Below are 22,025 nucleotides of genomic sequence, written 5' to 3' on the forward strand. Positions count from 1 at the left end.
AGCGACAGCACGGAGCAATGCCCTGACTGTAAACCTGCTGTTTAGCATCACAGACACATCTTCAGTCACGTTAATAAGTAGTGATGAATGAGAATAAAGGTTTGTAGCCAGCTCCTTGTTCATTACCGTCAGTGAAACATCTTGGCAGCACAGCCTGCATTAAGTCCTTGTTAAAACTATGCATGCACTCTGCTTTATAGCGGCTTCTGCTGCACAATAAACGTCCCATCTTCCACTTCCTTCAATCCGTAACCTTGATGGGTAAAATGACTGTTTATATCATTATCACTCACTTCCTTTAAATGCACAGGATTTGTTTGAAACCTCCGCTGAAGTAGGATGAGTGTTCTGTGATAACTAAACATGAGATATGCCAACAGTCTCACGGCATTTCGTGTTATAGTCACGAAATTAATCTATTGATTCGTGTTCACCAACACGATTTCGCCATTTTTTTCGTGTCACACAGAACGATTTTAAAAGCAATGTAAATAATAACAAATTAGAAGGAAAAAGACATTTAAAAAAATACAGATTTCAGTATTCTGACACAGAACGATTTTAGAAGCAATGTATTTATATTGGTAGTATGTTTCGTGCCTGCACCAAATAATAACAAATTAGAAGGAAAAAAAGATAAAATACAGATGTCAGTATTCTGAGGCTCTGAGCCATTTCTTTTCCTCACTGACGGCAAAAAAACTCAGACATTATACAATTTAAAATAAAAGGGATAGGGTTAGGCTTAGGGTAAGATATTGAGTAAGAACATGTTTTTATGAACCACACAGCTTCTGGTCTTCCAAGACCCGACCGGACAAAAAGACGTGTTGCAGGCACGAAACATACTACCAATAGAAATACATTGCATTTAAAATCGTTCTGTGTGACACAAAAACAAAGTGAAAATCGTGTTGGTGAACACGAATCAATAGATTAAATTAATTTCGTGACTAATAACACGAAATGCCGTGAGACTGGGTTGGATATACAGCTGCACACATATAGGCTCACTTTTCCATTTATCACATTATCCTCCACTCAAGGGGAACTATTGATTGCTGTGGTCTTCCCTGCCTCCCACTGCAATTCCTCCTCCCCCTTTACTCAATGTTGTCTCCTTTCCTTCCTCCTAACATCTCCTTTCCTTCCTCCCAATGTCTCCTTTCCTTCCTTCCTCTCTATACCTTTAAGACCTTTCCTTCTTCCCCATGTCTCCTTTCCTTCCTCCCTAGACTTGGGTCCCTTCTTTCCTCCCAACATCTCCTTTCCTTCCTCCCCATCTCTTACCCTTGTATCCTTTCTTTCCTCCCAATATCTCCTTTCCTTCCTCTCTTTACTACTTTTCTTATGTCCTATTTCTCCCCTCCTTCCTCCCCATACTTGCTTTCCTCCTAACATCTCCTTCCCTTCCTCCCTCTCTCCTACTTTGAGTCCTTCCCTTCCTCCCTATATCTCCTTTTCTTCCTCCGTCACTCCTTCCAATGTGTAATTTACAAACTTTTGCTTTGCCCTATGTCTCCTTCCCTTCCTCCCTTTCTCCTCCTCTTGTGTCCTCTCCTTCGTCCCTATCTCCTCCTCTTGTGTCCTTTCCTTCCTCCCACTGTTGTCTCTCCTCCCTCCTGATGCACGGTTGCTGTCCCTGCTGAATAACCTGCTCTGTGAAATTGAGTCTTGCTAATTACTGAGCCGTGAAGGCATTAATGCAACCCACTTAAAGTGTCCGTGCAAAGTGCTGCTTATTAAAACGGATGACATGCTTGCATTTGCAAGTCTGCAGACTTGATCAGTTCAGTAGCTTAAGATGAAAAAGGGCTCGTATTACGCAGTTGTTTGTCAAGAACTAAAAAAAGCACTAATCAAGCTTAACATTTAACTCTGTGTCACCGGAAAGATCACACTGTGTCCTGTTTGGCAGTTAATCACCTCAGTAAATGCAAACATCACACTCTGCTCTGTTCCTCTCTTTCTGAGGCATGAGCTGTTTGTTGTCCATGTGTTCTTCTTGACGTTGCTGTAAATCACATGACCTTGTCCTGGCAGGCTGGTCTCATCCTTTATTCCCAGAGTTTAACGCTGTCAGCATCTACACAGTTCACGTTTAATGTCCTGAAAAATGACCAGGGAATTTGATCTAGTAGTCTTGGATCTGGGACTTTAGGTGATAAACCTGCCACATAAATTCAGCTGTGTGTCCGGCTTGCAGTAATTGTATGTTAAGCATACGGATCATGGGATTTCACGTTAGGGCCCCTCTGTCCGCCCTATGATCCTCCAAAGTCTCTCTTAGAGTCCTGAGCTAATTTGGCCGTTTTCGCCTACTTTTGATTTGTCTTACTCCCATTAAGACATTTTTAAAATGTCAATGTTTGGTTTCTATCGTTTTAAGACAACCTCACCTATATAAACTGATAGTTCTTTTTTACATTTTGACATACTAGGTGAACATTTTGGACGCAAAATCGCCCAAAAAACGTAAAAACCGATTTCGAAAGTGATATTATTTGTACTATAGGTAACACAAACATCCACAACGAAACATTTTGAAAGCTGGAAATATATACCTGGGATGTCACTATGATAATGTAAAAGTTTGATTGAGGTAGCATGAACCTATATACACATTTTATGAACAAATAGCAGGTGTATCCAGAGGCGTTTTATTTATGAACGGTCTTCTCATCCTCCATGTCAAAAAACAAGCTGACTCACGTTCAGAGTTCTCCGTAACAAAGATATCAGTTATATCTTCAAAACTCGAAATATATCTAACTATCTCTCAATTCTCAATATTTGTCGGCGTGACGGTCGACTCCTGAGGGTTAAAGGGGTGCTTTTTAGGGGTTTCTCTTTCCTGTAGTGTGTTATAGTTGTTGTGCATGTAAACAGTCTGCAAAGGCATCTTCCCATCACTCCCCTTTGTTTACTTCCAGAACAATGTGACAATGACATTTTGACTTTCTCTTCAGGATTTGATCTAAACAACCAACTTCTTAAGTGGCACTGCATAACCTGACAGTCTCAGAAGGTAAAGTATATATACCTTTTTGATGTTGAATCATAAACTCCTCTGACAGTATTGATAATGTTAAGCTCTGCTGTCGTGCGTCCCTGACGGTTAATGATAGCTTTCTGCGGCGCGCTGTACCACCCACTCCTAATTAGAGTGTCAGTGTGTGTCGGAGCTGGAGAGGCAGTTGTAGGTTCAGACAGGCGAGGGTTTATTCTGTGATGTGCTGACACAAGCTGCAGGAGAGGCAGAAAAAAGAGAATTCAATAAACTATGAGTGGATGTCCTCTGTGATGGTCTGGGAGTGCACAAGGAGTATAGTTTCCTGCAAAATGAACGACGCTCACAACTTGTACTGAATGTTAACAAAATATATGTCAAGGTTGACTCAGTGTGACCCCAGAAACAGAGTAAATGCCAAAGTCTTTGCATGCAGACTGTCTGGCTTCTGCCGTGTCTGGTACAACATTCACAACAGCGCCTAATGCTAACGCTAATGCTAACGCTAATGCTAACGCTAATGTGCCAATGCTTATTTTCTGGGTCAGCAGATTCTTGTTATTTTCTGTGAGCTTACTGTATACACATTGCCGGAGATTTTCAATTTCTATCTGTATCTCTCTTCAGTTCTTCTCCAAATGTAGATTTCTGGTGTCGTAGCTTCTGCTTGAGCTCTCTGATATCATTGCTATTAGTTGCTAGCACGACAGCTAGCGTTCCTGCATTATCCTGTAGCGCTAATGTCCTTGTTAGCTTATCTTTGTGTTCGCTATCTTTGGAGATGTCACGCTTTTTGTAGATTTTTTTGTGGCTTTTTTTATTGTTAACCCCACTCATATCTTACTTTTTTTTGTGTGGAGATGTCTTATGTAGGGTTATCTGAATAGAGTTGGTTAACTATCCTGCTCACTCCGCCATCATACCAGAAGTCACTGTTCCTCGCCTCTACCACCATCCCTGCATGTCTGTTTATCTATTAAGAATACACTTAAGCACTTTCTCCCATGACCTATAAATGCAAACATCTGTCTAAATCTCAGCTTGTCATTTGCACACTTATAGCTGATAAAATGTGATCTTGTTTTAGTACAATGTACTGACAATTATTGGATGGATTGCCTTGGCTTTTATGCACATTTTCTCTCACAATTGATTTCAAATAACTTTTTGTTCATCAATTACATGAATCATACTTGGTGCTCAAACTTAAATGATTTATGGACGGTGTTCCCTGATGTTAAAAATATTAGTCATAGAGAAACCTCCATTGTTTTCTTGCTGCTGTTAACATTCATCTTGATGCATTTAAGTAAAGCACCGTCTACAGGAATACACTCCAGCTTCTGTCACATCACATTTTTCTTATTTAGCATCAGCTGAATTTCGTTGTGCACCCCTGTGTTGCATAATGAGAATAAAGGAACCTCTGATTCATTGACCGAATATCCAAGTAACCAGCAGTGACATTTTATTTCCCCCATTAAGGTGTTATTGACACACAATCCTCCCTTCCTCTGTGAAGGCTTGTTTGGTAGATAACATGAGGGACAGCGGTGTCCTCATTGTGCCGCAATCATCGTGATAAATTGCTCCGACCCCGTGCCGTGCTGTGAACCTGCCAAGACTGGAAATACCTCTGCAGCTTGTTATGTGAGGACAGTGTCAAGCTGCTGTAAATTACTTGTTTTCTTTCCTGAAAATACCCCTTTCAGAGGAGAATGGTCAGATTGTTGCAGAGGTAAATGCTTCTCTGTGTGATCACTCAGTATACAACACTTCCTTTACTTCAAAAGGACATATGCTGCTGATGTTCAGGTGTATATCAGTATGTAGAGACACTACTTTAAAGAGTCCTCTCCTGCTGATGTTCAGGTGTATATCAGTATGTAGCGTCTCTACTTTAAAGAGTCCTCTCCTGCTGATGTTCAGGTGTATATCAGTATGTACTGTCTCTACTTTAAAGAGTCCTCTCCTGATGATGTTCAGGTGTATATCAGTATGTAGTGTCTCTACTTTAAAGAGTCCTCTCCTGCTGATGTTCAGGTGTATATCAGTATGTAGAGTCTCTACTTTAAAGAGTCCTCTCCTGCTGATGTCCAGGTGTATATCAGTATGTAGAGTCTCTACTTTAAAGAGTCCTCTCCTGCTGATGTTCAGGTGTATATCAGTATGTAGTGTCTCTACTTTAAAGAGTCCTCTCCTGCTGATGTTCAGGTGTATATGTAGTGTCTCTACTCTAAAGAGTCCTCACCTGCTGATGTTCAGGTGTATATCAGTATGTAGTGTCTCTACTTTAAAGAGTCCTCACCTGCTGATGTTCAGGTGTATATCAGTATGTGGTGTCTCTACTTTAAAGAGTCCTCTCCTGATTGGTTAACCGCTTAGAGATGTCCCAATAGGAGTGTGAGTGTTACACAGTGATGTCACTATCTTACGAAAGTAAACAAACTGACTCAGAGAATCTTATATTAAAGTGCTTTTTTAAGCGAATAACTTGTCTTTATGTATTATTATTATTATTATTATTATTATTATTAAAATAGCTTTTCTCCTTTATTTCTTATATTTGACAAACCAAGGATGTGTAGTACATACATATCAGTCAGAGAAGTATTTTTCTGTCCTTTTTACACACAATGCAGATGATATATTGCGTCTTATTCGAGTTAAAGTTATAATAGATGTCTGTCAAAATATGAATCCACATGTCCTTTATTCTATAATGAATTTCCCGTCTCTTGGGAGTATGCACTTGTTCCAGATGAGTTCATCATCTTTGTGAATACGGCTTTTAATTCAAGTGGTTAAATGCTTGTTGGTCTTAAGCACCTCAACTCCACCATTGTTCCACATGTTAGTGCAGTGGAGTTATTCCCATTTTATTAAATGTTAAAAAATGCTGCTATAATTGGATGTTAACCAGACTCCTGTCACTAAATTCCTTAAATAATTACCACCCTTTGAATAATTGAAAAGAGTAGCTTACACATGAAACAAAGGCTAATTTGATCATTTTCATTTAATTATTCTTCAACCAGAGTTTTTTAATTGAACTAGTTAATGAACAGTCGGAGTGTTTTTGACTGGAGATTGTCTAATTTCACATCTTTCGCCTCGAGTGATCCCCTGACTTATCTTTTTTTGGTGGATAGCCCGAGGTAGTGCCCTAAAAAAAGAAGGGAAATTATGAACAAAGCACTCAAGGTCATGTGTCGAGAAAACTCTGAGATTTGCCGTTCATCTACCGCTCCTAGGGACCGGCCAAGGTAACACTTCATATTTAAAATAACATTAGCACAAAGAAGTGTGTTTTAGAATAACAATAACTCATTTGATATTGTCTCCTGCAGCATTAAAGGTCTATGGGTTGGGGAGCAATGAGATCATCAGGATACAAAACTGTGTCATAGGAGCGTCACACACATGCCTATTTATTTAATTATGAATTTTGAATGTCAGGATGTCTTTTTATCTGCAAACTAAATCTACCTACGGGTGCAAATAAAGAACCTGAACCTGTATTCCCTTACAGGTGAAAATCTGATTCCTGTTTCATTTCTAAATCGGGCATTAAATGCAGGATTAGGCTTTAAGTGTGAATCTCTACACCTACTGCTTGAATCTCACTTCCTTTGGTTCATTTGTTCTGTTTTTAATCCAGCAGGTGAGCCTATATGTTCAGAGTGTCTTCTTGTCTTTTGTCTGACGCCTCCTCTTCAGTTAAAAACAGAAAGGTTGCAGGGAATCGACACAGCCTGCTGTCTTTTGACACCGCACGCACACACGCACGCACACACGCACGCACACACACAGACACACACACACACACACAGACACACACACACACACACACAGACACACACAGACACAAACACACACACAGGCACAGACAGACGCACGCACACGCACACACACACAGACACAGACAATCAGACACACACACACACACACACACACACACACACACACACACACACACACACACACACACACACACACACACACACACACACACACACACACACACACACACACACACACACCACACACACACACACACACACACACACACACACACACACACACACCACACACACACACACACACACACACCACACACACACACACACACACACACACACACACAGACACACACACACGTCACCACAGAGAGCAGGCAGTGTGTGGAGAGCTCTTGTGTAACAGCATGAAGGGCCCTTTACTCTGTAATTCAGTGCAATCAGAGACCCCTGGACCTTTGGGGTACAATGATTCAGAAACGTGAAACTGATCCCTGTGCCAGACACCAAGCACGAGGATATACCGTCCTCTTCTCTGCATCTGAGCTCTGTGCTTTGTGGGATTTAAGTGACGTCTGCAGAGCCACGGCTAATTTAGGAAGGAGTCTGTCCTCTTTCTCCGTCTCACCTGGCCCAGTTTCATCACACCAGCCCAGGCTTTGTCCTCATTTGATCTGACATTATGTAGAAATGAAACACACAAAGCTTGCAGCACTTTCTATAGAAAACAACAGAACGTGCTCTTTATTTTTCAGCACGTAGATAGACTCCAATACCCTCCAGCTGTATTCATATTTCCTCCTCAATTAAAATGCATTTGACTTGCAGAAATGTTCAATAAATAAAACATAGGCTTTTCCTGCTCAATCAATCAATACAAGAACGGTTATATTGGACAAACAAGAACATGGAAAAGTGTATAACTGTTTATTTCTTGTGTCTTAAATTCTCTTATGTATTGCCTTGTGGCATCCATTTGGGATCAATAAATCTATCCATCTATTTATCTATAAAGCTGTTCAAATAAATATGAAATATATAGTAAGATTGGTTACTGTTGAATTACCTGAATAACAAATGCAATGCATATCATTTCAAGAGAAAAGACATGTTTTTCACGCAAATTAATTCCTGTTTTGTATTGACATTGTAATCCTGCTAGAAATAGATTGTGATTACCTCTTTGTTTGTGTATCTGTAAGGGAATAGAGTTATATTTTCTGTATCCTGATTACGCAACCTCTTCCCAGCCTGTTTATTACAGAAACACATCAGATTGCACTAAGTGCCTTCTGTTGTGAGTGGACGTCTGTAACCTTGATCACATTGGCAATTTATTTTAGTGCCTCATTTAGCGGGAACTCTGCAGAACGTTATTATCTCCGGGTTTCATAACTTGCAGAACTGATTCGCTTTCAGGGTCGACGCCAACACAGCGCGGGTTAGTGCACACACAGATTAACTGCCAATCAGGTCGCTGTGATTTAGTTGTGTGTACATATGCGAGGAAATAATTATGCTTTCGCAAACACTGATTTAGATGGAAAAGTGCATTCAGATACAGTCGCTGCTGTAGGCATGAGAGTGGAGCTCAGTGGTTTCATAAAGCAATCTGTTGTAAGAGTTTAAGTTGACCGTTATGCTCTATTCAAGCTTCGTGTGTTCCTGGTTTTCTTTTCTTATATTAAATTAAACATCTGGGGGGGTTTGAACCATTTGCAGGACATTTGAAGATGTCACCTGTGGGAATGATTACGTGCAACTTTTACCATTTTCTGGAACAAATTGAAAAAGAAATAATTGTACTGTACGTTGCAGCAAGAAGCGCCAACCGTCCTCGCTTTAGAAAAATACTGTATTAAAAAAAGACAGGGATGCATTGGGAGTGTGCACAGCAGCAGCATTGGTCTTCTGTGGGTTATATAATAAATGTTTTTGTGGTAAATTTAATCAAGATTACTTTCTGAACTTCCAGCTGTAAACAACTTCCAGGGGAGTCTTATCGTTTTGTAGTATTCTCCCCGTAAAACAACATAATGCATCATTTTAGGAGATTAAAATAGCCTGTTTTTATACCATGTTGTGTTATTTCAGTTCAGGAGTGAAAAATGAATCTGCCAAAAACAGAACATTTGATTCCTCCCAGACGGATTCACCAACTAGTATCAGATCAAACATGTCCAATCAAATATTAACTATTCCTTTCCTGGCAAAACAAATAGTCCCATTATAATAAATACAACTGCTCAAAGTCATTTAAAGATATCAGGCGCTAGCAGTTGTATATCAGTATCTAGTCAGTGTCTCTACTTTAAAGAGTCCTCTCCTGCTGATGTTCAGGTGTATATCAGTATGTAGTGTCTCTCCTTTAAAGAGTCCTCTCCTGCTGATGTTCAGGTGTATATCAGTATGTAGTGTCTCTACTTTAAAGAGTCCTCTCCTGCAGATGTTCAGGTGTACATCAGTATGTAGTGTCTCTACTTTAAAGAGTCCTCTCCTGCTGATGTTCAGGTGTATATCAGTATGTAGTGTCTCTACTTTAAAGAGTCCTCTGCTGCCACAAAACAACATAATGCATCATCTTAGGAGATTAAAATAGCCTGTTTTTATACCATGTTGTGTTATTTCCATACAGGAGTGAAAAATGAATCTGCCAAAAACAGAAAATGAGATTCCTCCCAGACGGATTCACCAACTAGTATCAGATCAAACATGTCCAATCAAATGTTAACTACTCCTTCGCTGGCAAAACAAATAGTCCCATTATAATAAATACAACTGCTCAAAGTCATTTAAAGATATCAGAGTCCATTAAATCGCTTCCTGGATGTGACGGTGGTGTTATCACATTTTTCCTCCAGAGGCTGAATCCCCCCTTAAAGCACAAAAAGAACCGGGGGGGTTTTACTGTCTGCCGGGCTTGTAATTGTTTCTATACTCTCCAAAGACCCTTTTCTCTCCATAAGAGAAATAACCTAGATATGCAAATGTGCACTCCCCATTTAATTGAATTCATATAATTATGCAGAGGGGAGAGAGTGAGGAAAAAGAAGCCGAGTCGTCCTAAATGAGCTGGAAGCATGCTCGGCGACACAGATGAGCATCAATTACGTCTGACATTTTGTCCAAGTGGTCCGAGAGCCTTTTGGAATCAACAAACAGAGAGTTGATGGAAGTAATCAATACGAGGAGAGGTTTGATGTAGTGACTAAATGCATCAACATGACCTCGTGACCCCGTTTTAACGCTCTGATTGAATTCAGCCTGTGTGATTGAGCAGATTTCAGTGAAATCTGGGTATGTTTGAAGTCTCGCTGAAGCACAATCCATCATCCTCTGCACAACTGTTTCATTAAAACTCAATGAAGAAATATTTGGAATAAAGGATTATTTCATTGCGTGACTGTTTCATTTTCAGAGAGTCGCAGTCTGGAGGATTGAATAACAGGGTTAACAAGTTTGACTTCTTATTAAAAAGGATAAAAACTAAATGTGTTAGAAATCTTAACTGTTACCAGAAATAATGAAAAGTGGAAGGAACCATCTTTGTTTTATGTGAGGTGTTTTTTAATAAAGCAGCATAAAACTTAGTCTGAAAATATGTGCGTTATTAAAAAGGCCCTATTGTGCTTTTGGGGGGTTTTCCCTTTCCTTTAAACACCTCCATTGGACTCCTTACAGAACATAGTGGGTGTTTCTCAATGTTGAGTACGCTTGCTTTGGGGAAATTGGTCCGTGCGCAAAGCATTGTGGGGATTTTAAGACCGCGGAGTCTACACATTTGCAGCCTCGAAATGTATCGCGACGAAGTACGCCGGGCTCGGTAGAATTCCAAGTATGCTGGAGATTGGAACAGTCCTTCGGCGGCACTCGATGACGTAGCATGCTTGAAACAGTGGCTCTGGAGCAGCTTTACTCGACATTGAGAAACACCCAGTGACATCACTACGAAACACTCGCGCTCTAATAGATTGTACATGATAGGCTAAAGGGGGCGGGACATCACTAAGCGGTTGACCAATCATCGGCCAGCTAACGAATCTGTAACTTTTTGCCAGGATGGTCGTAATCTCACCAAAATCACACTGCGGTTAGATGTTCCACTTTAGTGTAAGCAAACAAAAGCAATTTAATCTGGTGAAATATTAACAAATGATATACAAACAAATCGTAAAAAATCTTGCTTTATGACTCGTCAACGTTTTTAAAGTTAGGTTGCACGCATATGACAACTTCTTTTACAGTAGGTACAGTAAACCTTAAACAAATACGTCATTAACGAGTTTTAAATAAATGTGACAAGGTTAGTAGTAGCCAGTGGCGGCGCCAGAGTATGTTTGTTGGGTAATCTATGGTAGGGCTAACCCATACAGTGGTGGGGCTCAAGTCAGTATTTGCAATGTAATTACGTACACGCTACATCGCCCCCATCGACAGTGAAACGCCACGCGTGAGGTTTCGATTATTTCCCTGTCTCAATCAAAATGGAACTGTATGAAATAAAACGGTACATTTGTCTTGTAGTAAATAAAAAGGGATCACTGTGAACGTGACGTAAGGCATGACGCAGACCCAACGTTTCGTTGCTCTGATTGGCTGTAGGTCTATTCAAAATGCATTCGGAGGCATTTTGATCTGACCGCGGCCGCGCTGATATTATAACACCAGAGAATTTCCACACCTTTAGTGTATAAAACTCCCCCACTACTTGGACTATTCCTTGGTCCCCTCTTCTAGCATAAACCCGAATGGTCTCAACCATATTGCATCAGTAACGTGCACTTGTTGTTACAGCAGGATCAGTTTGAGTGCTGTGGACACGACCCGTATATTTTCGCAAGCCGTGTTCTCAACATTTAGCATTTTGCTTATTATTTAATTTAATTTGCTTACTTTAACATCACTTTTCATGGTGGGGCTAAGGTGGGGCGAAGCCATTTCTTGGTATGGCTGTAGCCTACCCCAGCCATACCCTGGCGCCGCCACTGGTAGTAGCCTTAGCTGGAAGAAAATACAATTCTTAATAACACCACTGAGGCACAGTGATTTCAGCTTGCTACGACAATTATAACATACAGTATGTTAATGCATTGAATTAATTAACCCCTTGGTAATTACACTAATTAGCTGGGAATCCCTACCTCCTATTGCTCCATATTTAAGAAAAAACCCTCTCAGTCCAGATGTGGGGACAGCAAAGAGAGACATCTGTAGGAATAATTACGACTTTAAATTGGTTTAAAAAACCAAAACAAGAGCTAATTAGTGCTGATGCTTTCCGTCAGTCTTCCAGGAGTCAGGCAAACCAACAAGGAGCGTGTTGATGTTAATCAAAAGATACAGACTTTCATTTACCGTTGTAATTAAGGAAGTATTAATTATAGAGAGAGCACGGTTCTCTAGTGGTCTGTAGATTACTTTAAAAAAGATGAAGACTTAAAAAAGTGCCACATGTTCAGAGCTAAACATCTGACGATCGATTCAAAACTTTACTTACATTTCTGCACAGTTCTTCAAATACACATTTCTTTACTGAATTTAAAGTGACTTGTGTGCATCACTCTTTAGTGTCCCCTGGTCTCCCAGCTGTGTGCGTCACTCTTTAGTGTCCCCTGGTCTCCCAGCTGTGTGCATCACTCTTTAGTGTCCCCTGGTCTCCCAGCTGTGTGCGTCACTCTTTAGTGTCCCCTGGTCTCCCAGCTGTGTGCGTCACTTTTTAGTGTCCCCTGGTCTCCCAGCTGTGTGCGTCACTTTTTAGTGTCCCCTGGTCTCCCAGCTGTGTGCGTCACTCTTTAGTGTCCCCTGGTCTCCCAGCTGTGTGCGTCACTCTTTAGTGTCCCCTGGTCTCCCAGCTGTGTGCGTCACTCTTTAGTGTCCCCTGGTTTCCGTTGTGTTTTGAGCTTCTTGCAGCGTTTGGTTTCTGCAGCTTTTAGTAAACGCTGCCATGTCTCCTCAAGTTGCTGAATGTTCTCTAAAAGCTGCATGTGATGTCAAGTTGATGAAGATGTTTCTTCATGTGGAACCTTTATGTTTTTATATCTGCATCCTTTCTGAAACTGCAGCGTGTTTCTCCTGATGGAAATGTTTTAGGTCGCGTTTGCACCTGTCGGCCTCGGTATGTTCCCAATCTGAAATGTCATTTGGAAATAGAAAACCCAAACCCAGAGGTTACTGTATGAGGGGCATGTCAACAAGGTGCATTAACAATGGTGCCTGCTGGGAAATAACCCAGTATGGCTTGTGCTTTTAAAAATAAAATAAGAACAGGAGGACTTTGAGAGTGCAGCCTAGTTTCTTACTTGACCCTTAAATATTTCCTACAAGGACTCCACATCCACAAGCAAGTGTGTTCATTTATTTGTGTGCCTGTTTATAACAAACACACCTAAAACTGTGGATGAATTGACAGCCAATAGGAAAGATAATCTGACTGCTTGTATTACTTGACTAACCTCACCAACTGCAGTGCAATGCCTTCTCTGTGGTTAGTTACTCTATGATTGTCAATCAAAAAGAGCTGTATCTAAATGTGAACATGGGGGAAACAGACTGTGGTCAGCGAGTCCATCATTCAGTCATTGTCTCTTTTTTATCCTCTGCTGCTTTCATCTAGCTCTCTTCAGCTCGCGATCCTCATCAAAGGTCGTGCTCGCTGCTGTCGGGCATGTTTGATATTCAGTTCTTTAAGCCGCAACAAGAAAGAAGGGCACTTATGAAAACTTGAGCCTGTGTGATTATCTCTGCTGCACAACGTCACAGAGGGAGAGGGGGATATAATCAAATGTGGGAAATCATCAGGTTTTATTACCACGGTCCAGATTGTAAGAAAGGAAATTGTGCATGTGCAAACAAATTAAAACACTGGATGATATTCTTTTTGTTTGCTTTGGATTAAGAAAGGACATTTATAATGATATGCTCATTCTATTGTAACCACTATGCCATCTTCTGGTTAAACAGAGCGGTGATAATCTCACCACATTCCCAGAGCTGAGCGAGTCTGTGCTGTCCCCTTTTGGTGATTTATGTAAAGTGCACACTGTTAAAGGGGCCGTATTCTGTTTCTGTTCAGGTGTATATCAGTATGTAGTGTCTCTACTTTAAAGAGTCCTCTCCTGCTGATGTTCAGGTGTATATCAGTATGTAGTGTCTCTACTTTAAAGAGTCCTCTCCTGCTGATGTTCAGGTGTATATCAGTATGTAGTGTCTCTACTTTAAAGAGTCCTCTCCTGCTGATGTTCAGGTGTATATCAGTATGTAGTGTCTCTACTTTAAAGAGTCCTCTCCTGCTGATGTTCAGGTGTATATCAGTATGTAGTGTCTCTACTTTAAAGAGTCCTCTCCTGCTGATGTTCAGGTGTATATCAGTATGTAGTGTCTCTACTTTAAAGAGTCCTCTCCTGCTGATGTTCAGGTGTATATCAGTATGTAGTGTCTCTACTTTAAAGAGTCCTCTCCTGCTGATGTTCAGGTGTATATCAGTATGTAGTGTCTCTCCATGTCTCCATGCTTTAATGTTGAAAAAGCTCTTTATTTTTCTCATACTGCCTGTGCTGCAGCACCTCTTTTCACCCTCTGTCTGAAACCAGAGCCCAGTCTGCTCTGATTGGTTAGTGTAGCTCTGTTGTGATTTGTCAACAGCTTAGAGATGTCCCGCCCCTTAGCCTATCACTCGCAATGTGTTGGAGCGCTAGCCAATAGGAGCGCAAGTGTTCGAATTGTGATGTCACCATGGTCTGGAACTTTGGGATTTTAGCCTTTTGCAGACAATTTACACGCAAAGAAAACGTTTAAAAAAACACTACAGGAAAGGAATAACCCAGAAACAACATAATAGAGCCTCTTTATTTTTTAATTTCACCACATGCATTCAGTTTTTGCACAGATCCTTCTTGAATTCGTCCCTCTGGAGGTCAGTGTGCCACACGCTGGGCTCCATGGCAGCAGGTTTGATCGGCTTATCCGTGTACAAACATGCCGAGATCAGCTGGATCAAACTCATGATGGTCATCAGGAGCATGAGAAAGCCTAAAGATAGTAGAGGAGTGAGTTAAAGGTCCCCTATTATCCTCTTCTTCATCAATATATCACAGGTCTCAGATATATACAGAGCCTGTCTCTGATTGGCTGAAACACCAAACAGATCATTGCAGCATCCCATAATCCCCTCTGTTTCAGCCCTGTTTCCAAAGTGCTGATTCTCTGTCTGTTACTTTAGATGAAAATAAGGAGCCCCTCCCCACGCCCCTCTGAGAGAGATTTGGTTACAAAGAACTCAATGGTGCTCTAGGAGGAGATTCATGTGATAAGGTGGGGGGGGGGGGTTACCTTGGTGCTGATTGACTAATGGTTACACAAGACAAAACATCGTTATGACATCATAAAGTGGCCAAAATCTGATCAGCTCATTTTCAGACAGGTTTTTATAGAAATGGATCAGGACAAAAAGAGAGAGAATCTTTGTTCCTGAAACTTTCAGAGTCTCTTTACACAGAGGGGACACATGTTGATGTAGAAGAGACATGAAGAAGAGGGGACACATGTTGATGTAGAAGAGACATGAAGAAGAGGGGACACATGTTGATGTAAAAGAGACATGAAGAAGAGGGGACACATGTTGATGTAGAAGAGACATGAAGAAGAGGGGACACATGTTGATGTAGAAGAGACATGAAGAAGAGGGGACACATGTTGATGTAGAAGAGACATGAAGAAGAGGGGACCACATGTTGATGTAGAAGAGACATGAAGAAGAGGGGACACATGTTGATGTAGAAGAGACATGAAGAAGAGGGGACACATGTTGATGTAGAAGAGACATGAAGAAGAGGGGACACATGTTGAGAAGAGACATGAAGAAGAGGGGACACATGTTGATGTAGAAGAGACATGAAGAAGAGGGGACACATGTTGATGTAGAAGAGACATGAAGAAGAGGGGACACATGTTGAGAAGAGACATGAAGAAGAGGGGACACATGTTGAGAAGAGACATGAAGAAGAGGGGACACATGTTGATGTAGAAGAGACATGAAGAAGAGGGGACACATGTTGATGTAGAAGAGACATGAAGAAGAGGGGACACATGTTGATGTAGAAGAGACATGAAGAAGAGGGGACACATGTTGATGTAGAAGAGACATGAAGAAGAGGGGACACATGTTGATGTTAAAAGAGACATGAAGAAGAGGGGACACATGTTGATGTAGAAGAGACATGAAGAAGAGGGGACACATGTTGATGTAGAAGAGACATGAAGAAGAGGGGACACATGTTGATGTAGAAGAGACATGAAGAAGAGGGGACACATGTTGATGTAGAAGAGACATGAAGAAGAGGGGACACATGTTGATGTAGAAGAGACATGAAGAAGAGGGGACACATGTTGATGTAGAAGAGACATGAAGAAGAGGGGACACATGTTGAGAAGAGACATGAAGAAGAGGGGACACATGTTGATGTAGAAGAGACATGAAGAAGAGGGGACACATGTTGATGTAGAAGAGACATGAAGAAGAGGGGACACATGTTGAGAAGAGACATGAAGAAGAGGGGACACATGTTGAGAAGAGACATGAAGAAGAGGGGACACATGTTGATGTAGAAGAGACATGAAGAAGAGGGGACACATGTTGATGTAGAAGAGACATGAAGAAGAGGGGACACATGTTGATGTAGAAGAGACATGAAGAAGAGGGGACACATGTTGATGTAGAAGAGACATGATAAGTGGATTTTGCATAATAGGTGACCTGTAAATTGCATTGTAAATGGGGAAAAATGTAATAGTTTGTGTTGACATCTCACCACAATAGATGGTGTTAGCGGCGAGGTTGTGGATGCGGTAGCTCCTGGTGAACATCGCACCCAGACCCAGGATGAGGATGGGGTAGACGGTGAAGGTGTAGCGCATGTACTTAGTCAACAGGGAGCTCTGCAGGATGAACCTAAAGACAAATTCAACCTTTACATAAATGTTATCCACAAACCAATCAGATAATTCATCACTGCTAAACACGTGAACGTTTGAAAGAACATCCATAACATTCATCTGTTTGCAACTTAGAATTATTGTATCTAATATATCATATTCCAATTACTTCATTTGTATTTACTTGCTCTATTTAATCTGTGTTATTGTGTTGCACTGTTGGAGGAGCCTGTGACCTCAGATTGTCATTGACATCTCTCCACTGTAGCTATGTACAAAAGACAAGAAAAGCCTTGAATCTTGAATCTTTAAATCTCCAGTTGTCCTCACCAGGTTGTCGTGAACAGTGAGAGTACGGTGAGGACGACGGTGCTGACCAGAGGGTCCGAAACACCGGCTTTATACTTCAGCACGATGCCAAAACCCAGCATAGCTTTCAGGAGAGTCCACCAGACAAACAAAGCCAGGCCGTTCTGGGTCTGCCACAATGAAAAAGCACAAGATAATGTATAGAAACAGCGTTTAAAGAGGTGTATATCAGTATGTAGTGTCTCTACTTTAAAGAGTCCTCTCCTGCTGATGTTCAGGTGTATATCAGTATGTAGTGTCTCTACTTTAAAGAGTCCTCTCCTGCTGATGTTCAGGTGTATATCAGTATGTAGTGTCTCTACTTTAAAGAGTCCTCTCCTGCTGATGTTCAGGTGTATATCAGTATGTAGTGTCTCTACTTTAAAGAGTCCTCTCCTGCTGATGTTCAGGTGTATATCAGTATGTAGTGTCTCTACTTTAAAGAGTCCTCTCCTGCTGATGTTCAGGGTGTATATCAGTATGTAGTGTCTCTACTTTAAAGAGTCCTCTCCTGCTGATGTTCAGGTGTATATCAGTATGTAGTGTCTCTACTTTAAAGAGTCCTCTCCTGCTGATGTTCAGGTGTATATCAGTATGTAGTGTCTCGACTTTAAAGAGTCCTCTCCTGCTGATGTTCAGGTGTATATCAGTATGTAGTGTCTCGACTTTAAAGAGTCTTCTCCTGCTGATGTTCAGGTGTATATCAGTATGTAGTGTCTCTACTTTAAAGAGTCCTCTCCTACTGATGTTCAGGTGTATATCAGTATGTAGTGTCTCTACTTTAAAGAGTCCTCTCCTGCTGATGTTCAGGTGTATATCAGTATGTAGTGTCTCTACTTTAAAGAGTCCTCTCCTGCTGATGTTCAGGTGTATATCAGTATGTAGTGTCTCTACTTTAAAGAGTCCTCTCCTGCTGATGTTCAGGTGTATATCAGTATGTAGTGTCTTTACTTTAAAGAGTCCTCTCCTGCTGATGTTCAGGTGTATATCAGTATGTAGTATCTCTACTTTAAAGAGTCCTCTCCTGCTGATGTTCAGGTGTATATCAGTATGTAGTATCTCTACTTTAAAGAGTCCTCTCCTGCTGATGTTCAGGTGTATATCAGTATGTAGTGTCTCTACTTTAAAGAGTCCTCTCCTGCTGATGTTCAGGTGTATATCAGTATGTAGTGTCTCTACTTTAAAGAGTCCTCTCCTGCTGATGTTCAGGTGTATATCAGTATGTAGTGTCTCTACTTTAAAGAGTCCTCTCCTGCTGATGTTCAGGTGTATATCAGTATGTAGTGTCTCTACTTTAAAGAGTCCTCTGAGCAGCCCACCAGGTATCGTGTCCACCAGATCACATTTTGGTTGCTGCTGACCAGTCGTTCTTTGTGCTCGTCGAGGTTGGAGCAGGACATGAAGAGCATGTTGAAGCTGAGGATCGGTAGAGTCCACTCGAGGAAAACTGCTCCACAGATATCACTGCAGAAAGCAACAGCAGCTTTCATTACTTCTGCACACACACACACACACACACACACACACACACACACACACACACACACACACACACACACACACACACACACACACACAGACAGAGACACACACACAGACAGAGACACACACACAGACAGAGACACACACACAGACAGAGACACACACACACACACACACACACACACACAGACACACAGACACACACAGACAGACAGACAGACACACACACACACACACACACTCACACACACACACACACACACACAGACACACACAGACAGACAGACAGACACACAGACACACACAGACACACACAGACAGACAGACAGACAGACAGACACAGACAGAGACACACACACACACACACACACACATACACACACACACACACACACATACACACACACACACACACAGACACACACACACACACACAGACAGAGACACACACACACACACACACACACACAGACACACAGACACACACAGACAGACAGACAGACACAGACACACACACACACACACACACACAAACACACTCACACACACACACACACAGACACAGACAGACACACAGACACACACAGACAGACACACACAGACAGACAGACAGACAGACAGACACAGACAGAGACACACACACACACACACACACACACACACACACACACACACACACACACACACACACACACACACACACACACACATCTTCTTTTTGTAGTTTGGAGCATCTGCACTACTTACTGTCTGTCCCAGAAAGCCATGCTGCACATCCTAGCAATGTTAACCAAAGTCCAGATAAAGAAAAATGCCGGTGGGTGGATTTCTGGATTGCAAGACTCAGGACCGTGGGCATTCCTGCAGATGGAACAAAAAAACTGTATAAATCAAAGTCAAAGTCAACTTTATTGTGAATCTTCTAGTGTACAGACAGAGGGATGGAAATACCGTTTCCCACTAAATCTACACGCCTACTGCAGGTGAACCTATATGTTCATAAAATAGTGTGTGTGAGCTTAACTCCGTGTGTATTAAACTAAAACGGAGCATTTTCTGTCAGCTCAAATTTATTTATTTGGTTTGTTATCTTATCTTTTCTTGATTACCATGTACCTCTTTTATCAAAAATCAAAAATGTCTGCTTTTTTAAACTGTAGTATGTGCTCCTGGAAACCATGTATTAGTTATTTTCTCACATTCCCCTTTACATCCATTGGTACTACAATTTAGATGCACAGTCTAATCCAAGAAATTCAACATGTGAATAATGCTATATACCTTTTAAAGAGGCTGACCACTGCGTACACGAGCCACGCCATGCACCAAATGTCCACGATAACCCAGAATCTCTCCGACCACCAGTCCATCGTCACCTCCAAAGGGAAGGACTCAGAAACATTCCTGGAGGAGGTCTGAAACAGAGCTGAGAGGACACACACAGGTCTACTGAGTTCACATATACACCCGCTGTAATTAACCTCCTATCAGTGTGTGTGTGTGTGTGTGTGTGTGTGTGTGTGTGTGTGTGTGTGTGTGTGTGTGTGTGTGTGTGTGTGTGTGTGTGTGTGTGTGTGTGTGTGTGTGTGTGTGTGTGTGTGTGTGTGTCTGGCAGGTCAAGATCTTGTCCTCGAATGCCTTTCACGGCAAAGATAGTTCAGTAATTAAAGTACACGTGCCGACTAAAGACTCCTTAAACGTGGCATTTTTAATCAACAATAACAATTCACGACTATATGAAAAGTTAAAACTGAAATAACATCTGTATGCATCCACAGAATAATGTAAGGCTTCATTAATCTTTTGCTTTTTTTAACTTGCTTTTATTAACACCAAAGCAAAATCTGAATATTTGTACCTTTATCTGTACATTTTGTAAATTTAATTGAACCTCTGCTTTTATTACTGTTTTCATCACTGCTTTTATTTGAGTGAAGCATGCAGACTTCACACGTACAACAACTCTTATTTATAAAACACATTCAATGACACATATTTCCAAACAGAAGGTCAGGTTTTATATTAAAAAAACGCATACATTCTTACCTGAGGAAGTAGTGGAGTACAAATACTTCCTTACTGTACTTTATTACACTACTTGTTTTTCTGACAACTTTCTACTTCTTACATGTTGAACCCAAATACCTGTACTTTCTACTTCTTACATTTTGAACACAAATACCTGTACTTTCTACTTCTCACATTTTGAACACAAATACCTGTACTTTCTACTTCTTACATTTTGAACACAAATACCTGTACTTTCTACTTCTTACACTTTGAACCCAAATACCTGTACTTTCTACTTCTTACATGTTGAACTCAAATACCTGTACTTTCTACTTCTTACATGTTGAACCCAAATACCTGTACTTTCTACTTCTCACATGTTGAACACAAATACCTGTACTTTCTACTTCTTACATGTTGAACCCAAATACCTGTACTTTCTACTTCTTACATGTTGAACACAAATACCTGTACTTTCTACTTCTTACATGTTGAACACAAATACCTGTACTTTCTACTTCTCACATGTTGAACACAAATACCTGTACTTTCTACTTCTTACATGTTGAACACAAATACCTGTACTTTCTACTTCTTACATGTTGAACCCAAATACCTGTACTTTCTACTTCTTACATGTTGAACACAAATACCTGTACTTTCTACTTCTTACATGTTGAACACAAATACCTGTACTTTCTACTTCTTACATGTTGAACTCAAATACCTGTACTTTCTACTTCTTACATTTTCCAAACAGGCTGGTTCCTTTAGTTTGAATGTGTGTTTGGTGGCGTGATCATTATTATTTAGAGTCATTGCGTGCCTATTGATTTGAACACGATCCGTGTATCCATCATTTCCTGGTCTTCTCTCAAGAAGAGGGACCAATGAAAACGTTGTCATGTTGCCGTTGTTCAGCATGGAAACATTCATTAGCTAACAATGACATTATTGTTCTATTAATATAAAGGGAGGTCAGGTACTCTTTAAAACAGCTGCTAGTTATGGGTACTTTTTACTGAAGCACATTTCAAAGCCTCTTTACTTTGACTTGAGTAAAGAAGTTTAATCAGTACTTCTACTTTCACCAGAGTATGTTTAAACACGAGTATCTGTACTTCTACTTGAGTAAAGCATGTGTGTACTTCTGCCATCGCTGATTCTTACATTTCTAACCTCTGATCATGACCTTGTTCTGATATTATTTCTTAGTGTAATACCCAGTAGTCACTCACCATTGGGCACGCTGCTGTCCTTGGCCAGGTAACTGAAGATGTCTGAGATCACCTGAGAGATGAGGGCCAACGCGACGCTCCCGGTGTGTGTCACTGCATGTTGAATATTCCTCACAGAGACGGCAGACATCTTGAACCTCCGCTCAGAGACGACAACTCAAAGTGTGAAGCACAATATTTATCACCTTAATCTAATATAGTGGACTT

The 22,025-nt window shown here is 41.0% G+C and overlaps 2 protein-coding genes across 2 annotated transcripts in view; both read right to left on the bottom strand.

Annotated features, from left to right (window-relative positions):
- The window catches only part of htr5ab (5-hydroxytryptamine (serotonin) receptor 5A, genome duplicate b), a 31,991-nt gene extending 19,616 nt beyond the window's left edge, over nt 1-12,375 (bottom strand). The window contains exon 1 of the mRNA XM_034149409.1: nt 12,308-12,375. The gene's annotated coding sequence lies outside the window, so the exon portion shown is untranslated. The remainder of the gene's footprint in view (nt 1-12,307) is intronic.
- Nucleotides 12,376-14,650: 2,275 nt separating this feature from the next.
- Nucleotides 14,651-21,987, bottom strand: LOC117497564. Its single transcript, XM_034149537.1, has 7 exons — nt 21,819-21,987; nt 19,852-19,996; nt 19,318-19,431; nt 18,408-18,552; nt 17,071-17,219; nt 16,617-16,756; nt 14,651-14,838 (listed from the first exon to the last, which is right to left on the bottom strand). Exons 1-7 carry the CDS (start codon nt 21,946-21,948, stop codon nt 14,681-14,683), a joined length of 981 nt encoding a protein of 326 aa, XP_034005428.1. The 5' UTR covers nt 21,949-21,987; the 3' UTR covers nt 14,651-14,680.
- Nucleotides 21,988-22,025: the final 38 nt, after the last annotated feature.

This window comes from Trematomus bernacchii, unplaced genomic scaffold (genome assembly GCF_902827165.1).
Source record: "Trematomus bernacchii unplaced genomic scaffold, fTreBer1.1, whole genome shotgun sequence".
Lineage (NCBI taxonomy): Eukaryota > Metazoa > Chordata > Actinopteri > Perciformes > Nototheniidae > Trematomus > Trematomus bernacchii.